Source organism: Arctopsyche grandis, chromosome 1, assembly GCF_051622035.1.
Source record: "Arctopsyche grandis isolate Sample6627 chromosome 1, ASM5162203v2, whole genome shotgun sequence".
Taxonomy (NCBI): Eukaryota; Metazoa; Arthropoda; class Insecta; order Trichoptera; family Hydropsychidae; genus Arctopsyche; species Arctopsyche grandis.
Window position 1 is genome coordinate 24,373,707 of NC_135355.1, and position 20,499 is coordinate 24,394,205.

Below are 20,499 nucleotides of genomic sequence, written 5' to 3' on the forward strand. Positions count from 1 at the left end.
GCAAATACAATTTTCCTCTTTAATGTTAAATAGGACTGACATTTACATACATCATCATTTACAGCCATTTATCATCCGCTGCTGGATGGAGGCTTCTCTAGCACGCACACACTTTTCTAATTTCAACCACCCATCTCCCCTACAGCCTTCCTTTCACCCTTTTACTGACTCCTTTTTACTATTTTCTGTAACTGTGTCAACTACAGTCTCCAAATTTATTGAAGTAAATCCACTAATAAATAAAAAATTATAATCTATATATATAAAAATCAATGTTTGACTGTTTGTCTGTCACGTATGCGTTCCTATACCATTCAACCGATTGCGATGAAACTCACAAGAGTTATTGTGTATATGTCCGCGATGGTTTCTGTAAAAAAAATCCCCCAAAAGCAGAAACGGAAACGGGAATGAGTAGCATTTCAACGCAATAATTTCAAATGTTTTCGCGTCTCCACCAGCGTTGTTAGGGTAAAATAAACAAACATTTGAATAATTTCAAATGTGTTCGCTGCCTGCATTTTTCCAACAAACTATCATTACTGTAATAACGGGAACGAGAACGGGAACGGGAATTGCATGCGTTAATTGTGGCATTGTAACGCATGCCGGGTTCAGCTAGTTTCTTTATAAAAATCATGAATTTAAATTAAATCGTTGAATTGCACGTATTTTGATGTGTTGTGGCCAAAACCGATTTAATACTTTTTTGATTCTAAATTTTTATATTAAATTGATTTATATTAACAGATACACTATGAATGTACTTATTTTTTATTTAAACCTTTTTTTTCATTATCAATAATTCAATAAATTGGGTTACATAATGCTAACTACTCCATAACCCTGACAACTCATCCACAATGAAAATTGATACAAGAAAACCTTCATAGGATTGGGTATAATATTTTATTCCACAAATTAAATAAGGAAAAGACGCCATTTTAAACGTCACATGTCTCATTTGCGGATATAATACATATGTATATATGTGTGTGTACTATCACGATTCAGCACCGCTGAAGAATTTTATTATAAAACGAAACATGAAAGCACTTTTGTTATGATGGTTTTTTTTTATTGCGATACAAATAATGGCTAGTTTGTTAGGTGTTTTGACCAGAGTCGGCTGTCGCGCATTATCGCCGATTAGTGTGAGTCGCTTTCGTGGCGCTGTTGCCGTTTGCCAGCAACGTCGCAAGAGGGTGGATGAGGAGGAAGAGGAGGGGAGGAGGAGAGCGAGTACTCACTGCCCTCTCGTCCCACGAGTTGTGGTTTGCGCGCCAAAACCAAACCAGACAAAAGGGAGGGAAAATCGCTCACGGACTCCAACAATGAATTCCGCGCACTAAACTACATTGATAGCATACGCGAGCTTGCGTGCATAAAATATATGTACTGTATACAAACATACATACGCGTTTGAAGTCATATGTAGAAGCGCGGTCTCCGTGACGAGCCAGAATGTTAAATTACAGAAAACACAAAAATCGGAAGGCAAAGATCGAAAATCGAAAGATTTTAAGTCGAAAGATAAAAAAGGGTGCATGGTAAACGGTACATACTCACTTAATTTGCGCGAGTAGGATACAACAGGAACAAGAGGAACAGGCTTTTCCTCCCGTATTCTGCGCACGCACATTAATACGGGAGGAAAAGCCTGTTCCTCTTGTTCCTGTTGTACCCTGCTCGCGCAAATTAAGTGAGCATGTACCGTTTACCATGCACCCTTTTTTTTGATCTTTCGATTTTCGATCTTTGCCTTCCGATATTTGTGTTTTCTGTAATTTAACATTCTGGCTCGTCACGTAGACCCGTATAAGCGATATGTGTTTCACCCCACAAACGCGTATCTAATAATTGTACTGGGCTGGTTTTAAGCGTATAGGATTATAACTTTATAAGCAAAAATTGGAGTGGAGCAGGAGCACGGAGTGGAAAACGTAAAATGTTGTAGTGCCGTTTTTTTGACGCAATGTATAAATGTATCATAATGTTGCCATTAATAAATATTAAATATGATAATTCAACAATGGAATTATTTTGACACACATCAGCACTGCCGCGCATAGAGATAGCCTCTCTTTGGTGACGTTTAATGTGACAGCGACTGGATTCTGGATATCGAATACACTGTTCGACACGAAAAATGGTTCAGAGAGGAGATATGTATGAACACAAAACCACAAAAGCGAAGAATACAAAGCCGTGCTCCAGTAGTGCGAGTTTTTAGCTCACAATTTTACCCATTTAAAATTCACTTCACACTTCCAATTAACCCTTTTAAACGAAAACAAAAAATAGTGTGGCCAGAACACTATACCAATAAACATGTTTCAATAGAAAATACTCGATATAAAATATTAACAGTGGGAAAAAATCCCAAGTGAAAATACGTACTTTGGACTTTTGCACTTGGCCAAAACAAGTATGAAAGTGCCAAAAATGGACGGTGCTGTATATTGTGAATAGAAGTAGTCTTTTCCGTGCACTGTTTTGCTGAGCTGTTGAAGTGCAGGGGTGGATAATATAAATAGACCCTAAAACTGATGCGTTCGAATGATAGGTTGAAGTTGATGGCGGGAATTTGAGGGCTATTCTTTTAAAGAATTAATAAATACATAAATACAAATTTTAAAAGTATTTACTTACTATGCGATTCCACAGCCTTGATTGGAATTGTGTTAATGATAAATAAATGAATTTCGAATATTTTAGATGATAATTATAATATATCGTCTGGTGGGAGAACGGCAATGTGTACATTTATCAAATTGTTGATATTTATCTTTTCGTATCGACCAGGCTTCTGTTTTCGATGCTGTCATTTTTAATTGATACTTTAGCATTTAAACTTTGTTAAAAATGCAATTAATTGTAAGGCTTTGGAAAATATCAAGATCAGGGGGGATCTGACGTTATAATCTAACCATATTTGATTAATCGATTTTCAAATGTTGATTATTATCGTTTAGCTGTATTTTTTTGCGTTTAACCAAATGTCAATTGGTTGAAAGCGACCGGTTTTCTATTAATAATAAATCATTTATACAAAAATCGTAATCCCGAAAACGATTTAATACATCCTTTGCTAAATTTAAATATTATTATATGTATGCATTGCATAATTAGAATGACTTTTAATTTTATTGTTGTTTTAACATCAGCAATGTCTTCTAGACCTTGACATTTTGATATTGATTTGTCACTTTAAGTTTTATTATTATTTATTATGTATAGTTAAAACATTTCCTCAGATTGAGTATTCATTGACGTTGAATGTCATCAGGGTCAAATAGACCTGTTACATTAGATGCCATTGCGAAAATACATATCTAAAGACGACAGTAAGGTCATATGGGTTGAATATTAAATTTCAATTTATTGGTGCAAAAAATCAATATTTTTCAGTAACAGATACATTTCAAAACGACGTCGATTGAGCATTTGATTGACTGAATAATAAAATTTTGTAAGAATACCATGCTAATAAACTGAGAAATTCTAAATCATCTGCAGTAGGTATTTTAAGTTATACTTATTAGTACAAGTCAAAAGTATATATGTATGAATTTAGCAATACGTACCGTGTTTCTGAGCATTTCCCAGCATATGTATATTAGAAGAGTAAGATATATCGCTACATACATTTATTAAGGTATTCATCGGGGATTTAAAATATCTTCATGAATTATACATGCCATTATATAATTCATATACTTACATACAATAGTACGGTCTCTGTTGCATACATTCCTATACCTAATTAGAATTGCACTTAATTTTCTGATTTGTGAGTATTGATAATATTCCCATTGACTTACTAAAATGTGGCGGCTCCCCCCTAAATAATATCTTAGCTAGGCTTTTCAGCAAATGCATCCAGAACCAAGCTATACCAGAAGGATGGAATAACGCAACTATCATCTTAATACACAAAAAAGGTGATAAAAGCGATATCAAGAACTACCGACCCATTAGTTTACTTTCAGCGGTCTACAAGCTCTTCACGAAGGTTATTACAGAAAGGCTGAAGAATATCCTTGACGAGAACCAACCTATAGAACAGGCAGGATTTAGGGCAAATTTCAGTACAATGGACCACCTCCAAGTAGTTGGCGAACTAATCGAACGCGCCAACGAATATCAACGGCCATTGTGCCTAGGTTTCGTCGATTATGAGAAAGCCTTCGATACAGTGAGCCACAATGCAGTACTTAACGCTCTACAAACACAGGGAGTACCGGAACCCTATGTGGGGCTGTTAGCTGCAATATATAAGAATGCCACAGCTTCGGTTAAAATTTTTTCAGGCACAGATAGATTTAGCATAAGAAAAGGAGTAAGACAAGGAGATACAATCTCGCCCAAGTTATTCAATGCGGTGCTTGAGGGAGTTTTCAGGAACTTGGAATGGGACAAAGCCGGAGTAAGCATCAACGGTCGCTTCTTGAGTCACCTTCGGTTCGCAGACGATATAGTTTTAATAGCTCGTGATTCAGCTGACCTACTTAACAGACTAACACAGCTGGACAGGGAAAGTAGAAAAGTAGGATTAAAAATTAACGTAGATAAGACCAAACTAATGTTCAATAGGTATTGCATGCCTGATAGCATCCCATTAAATGATAAACCAGTAGAAGTAGTAAATAATTATTTATATTTAGGTCAAATAATTGACATGTCTGGTAATAAAGATGAAGAGATAAAGAGACGTATGAAATTAGGATGGAGTGCATTTGGACGGATGAATGCTGTTTTTAAATCAAAAATGCCACTCTGCCTGAAGAAAAAGATCTTTGATCAATGCGTTTTGCCAGTGATGACGTATGGATGTGAAACTTGGACACTGAACAACAAGATGCTACATAAAATCCAATGCACTCAAAGAAGTATGGAGCGCTGTATGCTTGGCATAACGAGAAAAGACAGAAAGCGGAACACGTGGGTGAGAAGTATGACAAGAGTAGTGGACATAGTGGATAGAGTGAAGAGATTGAAATGGCAATGGGCGGGTCACGTAGCTAGGAGGATGGACGAAAGGTGGACAAAAGAATTGCTTGAATGGTACCCGAGAGAATGCAAAAGGGTAAAAGGAAGACCGCAAGGAAGATGGGTGAACGAAATTAGGAAAATGTGCGGGGTGAGATGGATGAGTGTTGCGCAAAACAGAGACGGGTGGAAGCGTGCTGGAGAGGCCTTCATCCAGCAGTGGATGGCGAGTGGCTGTAAATGATGATGATGATGATGAGTATATGTACAGGTATGAAGGTAGCAATTTCAAACCCCGTTCAGCGTTGGCGTAGAAAGCGTCAATCTGTGTACGTACTTCAATAGGCACAATAATGCATAGTTTGAATGCAATTTTAGATTCGGAACAATTTTCGGATACGATAACTGCGTATTTCCAAAGGGAATTATAAAATTGCATAAGAGCTGCATCTAACGAGGTCGCTCGAGATCAATTCGCAAGGACGAATTTAATTTACGACCTCGGTCGGTTTGTCAATTTACCATTTATTATTGCAAATCTAGAACGAATGTGAATTAATAATGAATCATACATATATATCATACTTGTTTATACAATCGACGTAGCGCTACAAACGTCAGTCTCCACTATCGAACTTATTCAGTCAATAAATAGGATCTCCTATCGGTATAAACAATAACAGATAAAAACTAAACAACTGAAAAAACTGTTGAACATTACGTCAATCGTGTGACAGCACGATTGACGTAATGTTCAACAGGATTGTGAAAACGAAATAGCAAATAGCACAAAATTGTGAAGGAACGAAATAGATTTTTTTAAATTTAAATTGCGTCGAATCATCCTACGAATGAGATTATTAAAATTATTGAGCTTTTGAATATTATAAACATATGTACATATATTTAAACGGAGACGACGATTATCTATTGTGATTGCGGGCTTATTAAAAAGGGTCTCCTATACCCGTATGATTTAAAATATGTGATGCATAGAAAAACGACAAAAGCAGGGGAGAGCCCTATAAAGAATTGATATAAATTGATTGTAAAATTGTCATCCCGTATACGTCATTTCTGAGTTAGAAACCATACATAAATATTTCACAATGAATTTTAATTTAAAAATTTATCCTAACGTATAACTAAATTAATCATTAAATTCATACAAAAATAAAAAAGTATAGCAAATTCTTACTAAAGCTATTATTATAATTTTAGAAAAACTCTATGTATGTATGTATGTATATAATTTTGGTTTAATAAGATTGGTTTAATCGTACATACATACATATGTATTATTTCTAGAGAAATACATATGTATTCCATTAGTGACAGTAACAAAGACTAAAAATGCTCGAAGGACACTGAAATCCATGTATTGTGTACACTTACTTCTACAGGCTCAAGAAGAGTTCAAGAACCTCTGGTTTTTAAAGATTTTAGTCTAGACAACGAGGTATAATTTATTACAATAAAATAAACTAAGTACGTATGGACATATTTCTTTCTTATGCTATGTATATACATACATACTTATGTACTTATGAATGTGAATAAAAAATATTTTTCCATATCAAGGTCATTGTTTATTTATCGATACACATTTTGACTCAATTCACGAATCACCGAATCAGTTCGAAAATTGATCACATAAAATATGTTTCGAAGCGCCTTACATCTAATATGTATATAATTTCGAAAGAGACTTTGTATGTAAATGTTGGTTCGTAGAATCCGTGACGTTATCGGAAAAAAAATATTTTCTATGATATGATATCGATTCCGTTTTCAGTTCCGGGTCCATATTCCTTTTTCAGTTCCGGTTCAGGATTTCTTTTTCAGTTCCAGGTTCAAATAAATTTATTAAAAAAAACAAACGAATGTTTACTATAAGATTAACCATGTTTAAGCGATTATAAAAGATTATACAAACATAGTTTTAAATAATAAAAAAGTGAATATTCAATTCCCTAAACTTCAAAAAGGTAAAAAGATTTAAGCATGAGTTTATTGAAATGAAGGAAATTGCGCTTTATCTTAGTTGCATAGAAAAAAAAATAGCTACCAAAGCACATTAGCATTCAACAAAATATAATGATAGGCTGAAAAAATAGAGCGATGAATACAAATTATAGTAATTTTTAGGTTAAGTGTAGAGGGGAGGCCGTTGGAACATCATTATGTCACTGGCGCGGTGGAAAGCAATATTGGGGCAATTAGAAGAGCTGCGATTTGACAGCTAAAGAGGGTCAAAGAAGCGGTCATCTCTGGGTACTACCACTACCATTTAGGGTGAAGGCCGGTCAGAACCGGTTCAGTGCCGACTGTCGTCGTACCTGAGTTGCACGCAGACCGAGCTAGAGGATCGCTCTGCTAATTGGTCTACAAGAGGAGACTGCGCCAGTTGGAAAAAAAGCGTGTGACACATATATAGAGTACGCGAAAGAATTGCAAAAGCGATTTCTTTCAATGAAAAAGTAAATATCGCCTAACCATAGGTAGTTGGACACATACCGACACAAGGAGTGGTATTCGTCAAGAACAGGTGTTTTATTTCGAATGAGTATGCGCGGGGTTATTGTGCAATAGGGTGGCCCGGCCCATTCATTCATAGTCTCCCTCCGTAATATTTACACGGTGAGGATTGTGGGGGGGCGGGGCGGGGTGGAGGTTGAAAGCGAGTACCTCACCCTTCTGATTTCGTCTGGGTTACGTTAGCCGAAATTAATTCAAAGTCGAAACTTAATCGGCGTTCCCTCTTCTCTCATACTTCTGAAACTCAAATTTGGCACTCCAGAAATATTTCGGAATTTTTCGCAAGTTCTAAAATTATTGCACGAAATTAATGTAACGGTGTCGTAATAAATAAAATGAAGTCGGCCGAGACAAAAAGAATTCCAGTCTATTATTAGTGTATTTATGTTTGCGTTCCGAGTCTCGGAGTATTCTCAAACGTAAATATTTACGACTGTGATTTAAATTTAGATCCGTATAATGTTCAAAGTCGACGACGGTTATTACAAATTTATGTACTTACTTGCCAAACAGAGGATGCCAGAGAGGTGCTTGAGTGTCGTGTCCGACTTCTTCTGGTAGGTGTGTTGAGCTTCCGATCTCAGGTTCGAGCGGACGCGTCATATGATTCAGACCAGGACCCGACCCCGGTTCTAAAAGGTTATGTAAGGACTTCACTGATATTCTAGGTCTCTGTTCTGGCGCGGAACTTGGATTGTTTGCATGAACGGGAGGAGCTGGAGAAGGACGCGTACTTGACGGCTTCGGCGCACCCAAATAATTGTTATTGTGGTAGAAGTTAGACGGGGACGCCGAAGATGAAGGAGATGGTGGAGGTTGGTGATGACGTGATGGTCTTTGCCCTCCGGGACTATATTGCGGTCCTTGTTGGGAGACTCTTCCTCCACCGGGATATCCCGACCACGCACTCGGATGATAATTCACCCCGGATCCCGTTCGGTTGCATCCGTGAGAATACCCGTGGGCTATTGGACTAGTTCTGGCCGCTGAATGACTACGCATCTGCTGGTGCTTACTGGACGAAGCGTACGGATTTTGAGATTCGACGTTTTTGTGCAAATCTTTCATGTGACTATCGACAGGTAAGTTCGTCTTGAGCGCTCGCTGAAAGTTCGAGTTGTTCGCTTGAGCCATCGCCTCTTGCCACATGGCAAATTCCAATTGATTATTATACTCGAGCGAAGGCATTACTGGGAATCCGGCCGAGCCCATAAACCTCGATTGGGGTGAAAATATTTGCGACAAGTCCGGATACGAAGGTTGCGCCGGATAACCGGGAGGCACCGTCGAGTTGAGAGCTTTCAAGAAATCTGCATTCTGAGAGCAAGCCATCGCCGCTTCGAATTGACTCAAATATGGTAACCACAACATCTGGTTGAGTGCTGCCGATGTCGCCGCATCTATATCACTGGCCAACGTATCGGTCGCCATACCGGGTACGATAGTTCCACCCAATGACTTGAAAGAACTGTCCGATGGAGATGGAATCGCCAATTGATTTATCTTACTGCTGTCGTTTATCGCGGTCGGTGTGCTCGGTTTGTTGTGTTTTTGCTCTTTTAACCGCACCGATTCTTTTTCTATACTCTGACAGTGCTTTTGTAAAATAGCTTCTAATTGTGATAAAGATACGACTAGTATATCGGGGTCTTGTAAAATGGATGGGAAAGCGAACGCTTCGGGTAGTCGGAGTTCGGGTCTCTGTAGCAATAGCGCTGGAATTTCTTTTCCGGGAGAAAATAATATCGAACTGAATCTATCTTTAGGTACCAATAGAGGGTCTGGAATGTTGAACTCTGTACTAGATCTGAGCATTTGCAATTGCTTCATCGGACTAGGTTCTTCCGTTATTCTTTGCAATTTTGAATCGGATTTCTTTTGTTTCGATTCGGGAACGTTATCGTTCGACTTGGAGAACAGTTTATTTAATTTCTGTAGCGGCGCTTCGTCGCACGAATCTTTTCTGTATTTTTTCTCCTCCGGTTCGCCGAATTCTTTAACCGGCTTTTTCAAATCTTCCGAGCAACTGCTCACCGTGGGACTCGCGGATTTTCTACTTTTTCCCAAGTTGAGCGGTTCACTCTGGTGTTTTGTGATAGTGAGTTCTGAGGAGAAACACATTTTCGGTGACGGTGATGATAATAAAGTTTCCAAAAACAAAGATTTCGAGTTCGACCTCCCTTGCGGAGCTGGGAACAACTCTGGAGAAGAAGGTACGGCGGGAATACCGCTGGGTTGAGGAGATTGTATGGTATCGGAACCTCTCGAAGCGGGACGAGGTGTTTCGATACGTTTGGGGGAGGGAAAAGGACTCGGCAGCCTTTTGTGACAACTCAAATCTTTCGGCATTTCGTCATTTTTATCTGAATCGTTATGATCGTCCTGCATTTCTGTGATATCTTCAGATGCCGGTTTCATTCGCAAATCGGTCGGCATCATCTCCTCCGTCGATTCTGTCAATTCGTGTTCTTTATGCGAAGGACTGTTTTCTTGGCGTATTTCACATTGATCAGTTTCTATTTCTGGAACGTTCTCCGTCATATCTCCGTCCGTTTCTGGTTCGGCGGCTAATTCCAAATCGACGTTGGCCTCCGATGAACAGTTGTCTATGGTTTCGTTCAAACGATCTTCCAAAAGGTCGGATTCGATTCGTCTTTCATCAGACGCCGTACTGTCGTCGACGGGTGCTAATTCTACATACGATTCGGAATGTTCAGGCAACGCTAGCTCGGTTTCCTCTACAATTTTATCGATATTCGGTTCGACGACAGTTTGCGTCGGATCGTCGACTGAACATTCCATTTCTTTATTTCCGACTTTATCGAATTCCTCAAATACGACGTGTTCGTGCTCTTCCTCTCCGTGCTGCATATGGCTCTCGGTCAATTCAACGCTCATTTGTTGCAAATGGAGTAAACCTTGAGCGGCCGTAATGCTATTTTGACCGGGCGATTCTAAGGACTGTTCGAGTCGATGGATTATGTCGGAAACCGGCGCGTTGTCCACGAGCATATCTTCATCTTCGTCGTTGTAATCGCCTTCTAAATTGTTGTTGTTGTTTACTATGTGCGCAATTTTATCGAAGGCCGACCCGGTGATGTTGTTGTCTTCGCAACCCTTTTCGACCAACGAGTCCAAGAGCTCGTTGGCGTTGATGGCCGCTTCCTGGTCGGGGTTTTCGAGATCGACCGGAATATAGTGACTTTCGGATATGCTCTCGAAGAGATCTTTGGTAGCGACGATTCCGCTCTGATACGCGCTCTCGTCCGTCAAAATTTTCCCCTCCAAGCAGGACTGCTTTTGAGCGAAAAATATCTCGTCGTTTTGAACGGCCTTGACCGGATCGGGGATGTCGAAGGACATGATATCGCGTCCACAATCGTCCTCCGCGAGGAAGGGGAATTTGACGAGCTGTCGGTGGAGGGAGTCGGCGTGAACGGGATCGTCCAGATCCAGCGAGAATCGCTTGGCCTCCCGCTGCTGGTTGAACTCGAGCTCGGCAACAGCCAAGAGGCTGTCCAGCGGGGTGGGGTTGAAGTCCCTTTCGACGAGGGCGTGCACCGGAGTCGCGCGCTGGGGAACGTGTATCGTGTGGGACGGGATGTGCGTCTCTATGTCGGGCAGGGTCCAGGGAGTGTCGGGTCTGGACGGCTCTTCCGGCTCTTCCGGCGACTCTGGCGACTTTGGCGACTCCGGCTCGACATCGTCTTCCGGAGACGCGGTCGGATCGTCGTCGGAGGGGGGCGGAGGCGGCGGGGGCGCGGGGGGCGTCGCCGGCAGATCGATAGGCGGCTTGGCGCGGGTGCGCCGGCGCGCGGGGGGCGCAGGGGGCGCGCTAGCCCGAGGCAACCGGATCCCGTCGAAGGTTTCGGTGCGAGGCAAAGCCTTCCACCCGAGCGGGGTGCGAGTGAGCCTGAGGCGATTGCGCTCGTCGTAGTCCTCGCAGTGCACCTGGAGGACTGTGGTGTCGCGCTGGTACACCCACAGGAAGACCGGTTTGAGGCCGGGGCCAGGGGTGCGGGTGCGGGTGCGGGTGCGGGTGCGGGTGCGGGTGCGGGTGCGGGAGTGGGTGTGGGTGTGGATTCGGTCGTCGAGGTCGGCGAGGTCGGCGAGGTCGGGGTCGGTGTCGGTGTCGGCGATGGGATTGGGGGCGCCGATGGTGTCGGGGGGCGGCGGCCGCGGGGGGGCGCTGCGGGCGCGCGCGGCCGCCATGCGCCTGGGGGCCCCTCGGCCTCGCCCGCGCCCCCGCCCGCCGCGCCGCCTCACGCCCCCGCCGCCCGCATCCGCGGTGGCGCGCCGCGGGAGCCGCACCGCGGCGCGCTCACGACTTCGCCATCCCGTCGCCGAGGACACCACCGCTGCAGCACTTCACCTTGCACCTTGCACCTTGCACCTTGCACCTTGCACCTAGCACCTAACACCTAACTAGCACTTTGCTTCACTTTGTTTCACTGTGGCACTATGACCGCCGCGCACCGCAGTGGTTGGTCGCGCGCGCGCGCGCTGTGTTTGTACAATACAGCCGGTGGGGTAACGGAGCTGTCACGCGAGGACAAAGACGCGCTGCTCGCACGGCCACGACGGCGCGACTGACCGAGACGCGCCCGCCGGCTTCTGCGCGCGCAGACCACGCCTTCTAAGCTCCGCCCCCCGACCGCTCGCACACGCGATTCTCGCCCCTATCCACGCTGCTGTGCGAATTTTCCAGAATACTTCCGGAAAATACCTACTATCTACACTCTACACTCTACACCCTACACTACGGCCTGCACTCGCTTTTGAGTGGCCTGATGTCTACGCGCGGTGAACGCTTTCGACAAACACTGTGGAATCCACTCCGACATTTTCACTCCGTCCGACTTAAATTTTGAACATTTTTAATTGACAAATTGATTTTTTTTTCTATAGCGCACACGTGTACACGAATAAAAAAAAAATCAATCGGTTATCAATATTAATTGATCATTAGAATTGTGAATTTTTATTATTTTTTTATTTTATTTCTAATTATTTTTATTTATTTATTTATTTGGAAAATTTACAGTTTATAAAGTTACATAGATTGATAGTAAAAAAACATAAGTATGTTAAGTAAACCATTAATAATTTTCACATATAGGTAAAAAAAAGAAAAGCTCAAACATTTAAAATAAGAAACAAAAATGATAATAGAGTAAGATAGTTAGAGAAAACAAAAAGAAAAAAATAGAAATAACAGTATAATAAAAATATCAAAACAATAAGAATAATAATATGATAAAAATTATGAAATAATAAAAATAATATAATATATAACAAAAAACAAAGACAAAATAAATACATCAAAATAAAAATTCATAATCACAATCGTAAATTTTCAATAAAATTAATCATCGAAAAACAAATTTGCAATAATCACTCTAGCTTGTATAGCATTAATATTAAATAAGTCAAACATAGAAATTGTTAAAATTAGTGTGTTGACGGTGGAGCTTGCACGCCAGATGAATGAGCTTCTTCCATAATTAGAAAAAGTATTAGGTATGTAAAGGAGCTCATTACATCTAGTCATTCTATTTGGCACACGCAATGATAGTCTGCTCAATAATTGAGGACAGTCGATCGAGCCGTTAAGGATGTTCAAAATTGTTGAGATGTCAGCTATCTCCCTTCTTTTGACAAGTGGAAGTAGATGCTGACACCTACAAGCATCTTCATAGGAAGTATAGGATAATCCAAAACGGCTACTGATGTACCTCAAGAATCTCTTCTGAATGCGCTCCAATCTGTCTCTTGCACCAGAGTACTCTGGTTTCCAAACTTGGGATGCAAACTCAACAATACTTCTTACGTATGCACAATATAATATTTTGTATGATTTAATAGAAGTAAAGCATTTGGAGGACCGGATGACGAACCCGAGGGCCTTCGACGCTCGAGCTACAACATTTTCAATATGTTTACTAAAGGATAGATCAGAGTTTTACTTAATTTATTATTAATTTACTTCATTTAAATTATAATTATTATTTTTATTATTATAATTGTAATATAGGTTATTGATATTATTTTTTACTACAATCATTGGTAATACTGTTGTCAATATTATTATTATTTATTTTTTTCCATCTTTTTCTGTAATTTTTTTGGGTCTACGTGACGAGACAGAATGTTAAATTACAGAAAACACAAATATCGGAAGTTAAAGATCGAAAATCGAAAGATCTTAAGTCGAAAGATCAAAAAAAAAAGGGTGCATGGTAAACGGTACATACTCACTTAATTTGCGCGAGCAAGGTACAACTGAATCAAGAGGAACAGGCTTTTCCTCCCGTATTCTGCGCACGCACATTAATACGGGAGGAAAAGCCTGTTCCTCTTGTTCCTGTTATATCCTGCTCGCGCAAATTAAGTGAGTATGTACCGTTTACCATGCACCCTTTTTTATCTTTCGACTTAAAATCTTACGATTTTCGATCTTTGCCTTCCGATTTTTGTGTTTTCTGTAATTTAACATTCTGGCTCGTCACGGAGACCGCGCTTCTACATATGACTTCAAACGCGTATGTATGTTTGTACACAGTACATATATTTTATGCACGCAAGCTCGCGTATGCTATCAATGTAGTTTAGTGCGCGGAATTCATTGTTGGAGTCCGTGAGCGATTTTCCCGCCCTTTTGTCTGGTTTGGTTTTGGCGCGCAAACCACAACTCGTGGGACGAGAGGGCAGTGAGTACTCTCGTGATGTACGTGAGTATGTACCGTTTACCATGCACCATTTTTTTTTTATCTTTCGACTTAAGATCTTTCGATTTTCGATCTTTGCCTTCCGATATTTGCGTTTTCTGTAATTTAACATTCTGTCTCGTCACGGAGACCGATTAATATTATTTTTTACTACAATCATTGGTAATACTGTTGTCAATATTATTATTATTTCTTTTTTTTCATCTTTTTCTGTATTTTTTTTAATATTTATTTTTTTTTCTTATCTACATATATACATATGTATGTACATACATATATGCGAAAATTTTATAAATGGTTTATCTTTTGCTAATTATATTTTATTATAGTTATATTTATCATTGCGTATACCAAATAACTAGGATGGAGTGCATTTGGACGAATGAATGTTGTTTTTAAATCAAAAATGCCACTCTGCCTGGAGAAAAATATTTGGGAACATTTTAAACGTCCTTTTTATATAAATAAATGTGCATTTAAAAACAATTTACACTAAAAAAAGTTTCTGTACATTACAAAAAATGTGTGTGCATTTCTAAGTGACGGATACAGATCGAATTAGAAACTTTGCTTTGATCATTGAAAAAAATATTTGCTACTTAAAAAGCGTATGTCTGCTACTTAAATGTGTACTACAATGACCAAAATACGAACCGACAACGACCAACGCTTCTCTCTACTTGATTCCTTTTTTTTACTCTTCGTTTTGCAACTTTTGACACCTAAGAACTTCAACTCTACGACCTAAAATCATAATTCATATTCATACGTAATACGTATTAGAATTTACCAAAGAATACTGTCCGTACTTGCAGGTTGCCTGCTGCTGCCGATACGTGCCGACTAGATATGAACAGACCTTAATACACCCAGTACTCGTACTTATTTTATTTATTGAAAAATCAACAGACAACAGATGTAGAAATGCATAAAAATAAAGAGGAACAAAATATCATCCGAGCCCAATCAGAGGCTTTTACAAATAACAATAGATATAATATACATATATAAAGGACATACGTAGATATAAAAATTATAAGTATACAATAGTACTATCAATATTTAAAACAAAAGAAAAACAGAAGACAACAAGTTTCATTAATATCTATAATTAAAAATAATACATGTAATCTATCGACAATTATAAAATAGAAATATAAATGGATCTATCGAACAAAACTCTCCCGATAGCAATCCTGAATCGATGCAAGGAAACATCTCATTCAGCTCCCCGTTAAACATATGTACATACGATAAACACGCTGTGGAGAGGATTTTTTTAGGGAATTAGTATTGAAAAGATTAAGAGAAAAGCGAGCAGCGTTTCTAGTATACCTAACTGGGATCCTGAAACCAACCTCACTCAATAAATCGGAATAATCGAGGAAACTATTTAGGAGCTTAAAAATGAATGCAGCATCAGTGAGTAGTCGTCTGATAGAAAGATCGTTTAACAATAGGAGTTTTGAAATATCGGGAACAGTAGTATGAAAGAAGAAAGAAAAGCGGTAGCGTAAGGATTCGATAAATTTTAGTTGGACTTTTTCAATACAATTAATATGGGATATATAGAAAGGTGACCAGATAATTGAGGCAAATTCAATGTGAGACCTTACAAGGGAAAAATAGAGTAATTTAATTACACGAGGATCATAAAAGGGTTTAGTTGAGCGGAGTAGGAATCCAAAAGATTTACATATATGCTTTATTAGTAATGAAGGAAATATGTTCAAAGTAGTCGAGCTTATTATTAAGTATTACACCAAGATACTTAATATAAGAGGCTGTATTTAAAATTGAATGGTTTAAATGGTGATGATAAGTGATATAATTTTTATTTCCGGTAAAGTTTATGTTTTTGATGGTTCCATGATTATTCCGCAAAAACCGATCTCGATCACCGAAAAACTCCATCAATGGAAAGTAATACACGCGAAATGTTGTACTAACGAGAATTTGAGTGCCAGATATTCCGTATTCGTGATTTTTGTGCCCGTGATCGCAATTTGCGCAATAATCCGTTTACCAATTTTGATATATTCAATGTGAACGCAAACCAAGCTAGAATGATTATTACAAATTTATTTTTTAATGTATAACAGAGTATTATTAATTAATTGATTTAACTCGTACTGGCCAATTTCAGCTGAACAATAAAACAGGGATTGACAACATTATCATCTTTTGTAGTTTGATTGTATTCTAGTTATACAGAGCTTGAAGATTGCGAAAAAGTGACTTGGTGAAGAGAGGGGGGAATTCCCCTGCCCCTAGATTTGACAAGACCAGGATTATGCATATCATATAATGAATTCTATAATATAAATCTTTATTGAATCGATTATGTATTCGTTGCTAAAAGATTAGGCCAGTAGAAACCGTAACAAGTTTAAACATATCGATCAGAAGCATCTTCCAAAAAAAAGGGTTTCGTAAAAAGAACCACAAACTGATCAGCTTTTGCTCCGCCCCCTCTGGAAAAAGTTGAAATTACGTCACTGGAGATTCGCCTGCTAACTGCGCAATGAACGTTTTAATTTATAATTAAATAAACTGACACTTCCGGTTGTCGGACCGTGACTAAATTGATTACAGTACCTACTTGATTTTCAGCTGAAACTCGCATGAAATTAGCTTTGAAATTTAAATTAAAACTTTCCAAATTGCCCACTACGTGTGAACTATGAAATTATGTGAATTTATAACAGAATGTGTACTTATAATTGCGTTATTTGATTTGATTTGACGAATTACAACTATAGATTTTTTTACTTTGCAAAAGAGCCTCCCAGGGCTTTCATTTGCATCGACCTGTACTAAGAAGAATACGCCACTATTTATTATATTATTAATAATAGCCCGCAAATTGCCACCATTTTCAACTTCAAGCTGGAAAATGCAGTTAATTCGAATGTACATATTTTCCATCATTTTTAATAACACAAATATACAAACATTATTTCTCAATATAAACTATATTGGTAAATCACCCTTCAGCCCTTTACATTCATAAGTAATTCGATATACGCTTACAATATTTAGTAAGAAAAATAATAGCGAAATTAGAGTCGGAGCTGCTCGATTTTTTAATGACTTCGATTCTGACTTCACAGCCATGCTCTAGCAGTTATCTTTATCTTTACCATTACTTTGATGTTTTCACATTAAATATGCAATGAAAGAGCCAATAAATAAGTACATTTTTATAGAACAACCGGGGCTATTTTTTTCAACCGGGTTAATGTTTCCAAAACGATCTTCTGCTTTCGACTGTCAAAACTGTTTTTTCCAAAAACAACTATTCTGTTCTATTCTTATGTAAATCTGAACATTTCTAATTTTAACTGAAACAAATTTCGTCTTTCATATTTTGTCACAATTTCATTTAACTTGACGGTAGGAAGAAAAAATATGCGATTCTCAATAATAGGAATCGCGTATTTAGAGATTCGCGTATGCAAAGGTCATTGGCCTGTGAGAATTTATAGTATTCCCACTGTCGAGCTAGTGAAATGAAGTATGTATAGTGTTGTAATTAAACATTTACAAGATATTTAAACATGTACATTCGAAAATAACATTGGTTTATTAGGATAGGCCTAGTCAATCTAGGATAAAGGTAAGTAAATATTTATATATTGGTGGTATTGGAATAAAATTTAACAGATTTACAAATGAAACGCAAAAATTAAAACACCAGTCAAAATAAATCTGTATTTACATAGATACCATATGATAACCATATTTAATATCAGATTGAATAACTGTTCCGACTTTTGTAATGACGTGTGGCAAACAGTCTTATTAACTGATTGTCGATTGGCATTATTGACGAGTTGGCATTAGTGTCGGCCCAAGCGGAAATACGCGACGGTCGACAGAGTTCGAGCAGACGGCGTACGGACAACTTGTGTTCCGTACGCTCCGCTGAACCACCACGTGCAAATTTTACATTTCAATAAACTACATCAAACCATTATCGAAGTCTTTTCCATGATGGTCACTTCGAACCGGACACCAGTAACCTAGGCCACAACACCAAACGGACAAACCAATAGGAAAAAACGTGGTCGAGAAAAAATGGATGTCAATTAAGAAATCGGTATCGTTCCTTTGTTACTATCCATACCTTTCCAATACTAATAACATGTTTGCTTCTATTTCAGCAATATATTGATTGATGTACAGAGGTACATGACCGCGTGATTGACGCAGAAAATATATAAATAAAAACATAACCTACAAAGACGCATGGGACACAGAGGTAATCCAAAATTATCGGAACGATCACATAAACATCGTAAAGGATATTCAAGTAAGTGAATGTATTCAATCTCAGGCAATCTGTTCAAAAGGCAATCATGTGGGTAGGTCAGTTTTTAAAATATGTTTTAAAGTATAACAATTAATTAACGCGATTGTATAAAATAATATCGCGCTACGAAGGAATGTTTCATCGGTCGCATCGAATTTCGTATTAAAAGTGTAAAATCAGATGTAGTGTAAAATTAGCAAAGCACGTGGGGAATTATACTTGTAGCCCCAAAGTGGCTTAAACCAAGTACATACCGGTATATTCATATCGGTAGATCTTTGTTTCTTAATGTGTGTAGAAACACCCTCCCCCCCCCCCCCCTTCCACGATAAATGTGGAATTATACTTGTAGCCCCAAAGTGGCTTAAACCAAGTACATACCGGTATATTCATATCGGTAGATCTTTGTTTCTTAATGTGTGTAGAAACACCCTCCTCCCCCCCCCCCCCTTCCACGATAAATGTGGAATTATACTTGTAGCCCCAAAGTGGCTTAAACCAAGTACATACCGGTATATGCATATCGGTAGATCTTTGTTTCTTAATGTGTGTAGAAAACACCCTCCCCCCCCCCCCTTCCACGATAAATGTGGAATTACACTTGTAGCCCCAAAGTGGATTAAATCAAGTACATACCGGCATATTCATACATCGGTAGATCTCTTTGTTTCATAATGTGTGATGAAACAGTGGTGATTTAAAATAAATCACAAGACTTGTAGCCCCAAAGTGGTTTAAATCAAGCACCCACCAATTTAGGGTTGTAATTTCTTCCAAAATATGTTGGATAGATTCTGGTGATAATAGTTAAAGTAGAATATTAAGATTCACGGTTAATCATTGAATATTATTACCTTATCTCTACGAATAGTTCAATTGACAGCTATAGTAGAGAACAACTGTATTTATGAGACGAAATAGTGCAACTTTCTGAAACAAATGTCAAGTGCTGAAAACGAGGAAATAGAAGCTTCGACTTCCAAGTCGCATAAAGGTCGAAATCCAACTAGGGACGTAGAACCTATTAGAGACAGGTCAAGCTCTAGAATACATCAGACTCGAAGTCAGACTCAATCGATAGAAATATTAGCGAAAGAAAATAAAGTAGAAGTTACAATGGCGTCAATAGAATTAAGGTATTCGGGCGCGTTAAAAAGACTAAAGGGAAAAATAGAAAGAACCTCCGAAATAAATGAAGGCCAGTATCAAACCATTAAAGAAGCATACGATTATGTCCGAAAACTCCATTATGAGTATTTAGATAACCTCACAGATATAGAGCAGGCGGATCAAATAGACGAAGAGTTCGACATGATTTCAATGACAATTCAAAATCTTAAAGCGACATTAGATAGACAATCCATTCAAAATAATCAACTAAAAGTAGAGCAAACAACAATTAAATTTGCTAGAGATAAGTTACCGACGTTGACTATTCCCACATTTCAGGGAGATCCATCTGAATGGCAATCATTTCAACAAACCTTCAAAAATATAATAGGAAATAAACCTGAATATTCTAATGTCACTAAATTACTATATTTGCATCAATCATTACTCGGTCCCGCTTTAGCAGCTGTCTCAGGGTTAGATATTAACTCAGACAATTACGAAACAACTTGGAGTATTTTAGACAAGCAATATAATTTACCAAGACTTAATCTCAAAACTAGGATCAACTCACTTTGTGACTTAAAATTAATCACAAAGGAATCACATATCGAATTGAGAGATCTATTAAATAAGGTAACGGTGTGTATTAAAAACATTGAATCATTGGGTTACGCGAGAGAAATTTTAGATCCATGGGTAACATGTTTAGTTCTAAGGAAATTACCATTTAGTTTATTAAAGGACTGGGAAACATCTCTGGTTGACAGAGAAATGCCACCGTACGAGAAGTTAGAAACGTTTCTGCAGAATAGA

The 20,499-nt window shown here is 38.7% G+C and overlaps 1 protein-coding gene across 1 annotated transcript in view; it reads right to left on the reverse strand.

Annotated features, from left to right (window-relative positions):
• The window catches only part of LOC143917322 (uncharacterized), an 87,767-nt gene extending 71,097 nt beyond the window's left edge, over nt 1-16,670 (reverse strand). Inside the window, 7 exon segments of the mRNA XM_077438807.1 lie at nt 8,033-11,540; nt 11,543-11,791; nt 14,909-15,002; nt 16,285-16,319; nt 16,392-16,404; nt 16,471-16,572; nt 16,638-16,670. Of these exon segments, the coding sequence (XP_077294933.1) occupies nt 8,033-11,540; nt 11,543-11,791; nt 14,909-15,002; nt 16,285-16,319; nt 16,392-16,404; nt 16,471-16,572; nt 16,638-16,670 (4,034 nt within the window).
• Between the last annotated feature and the right edge of the window lie 3,829 nt (nt 16,671-20,499).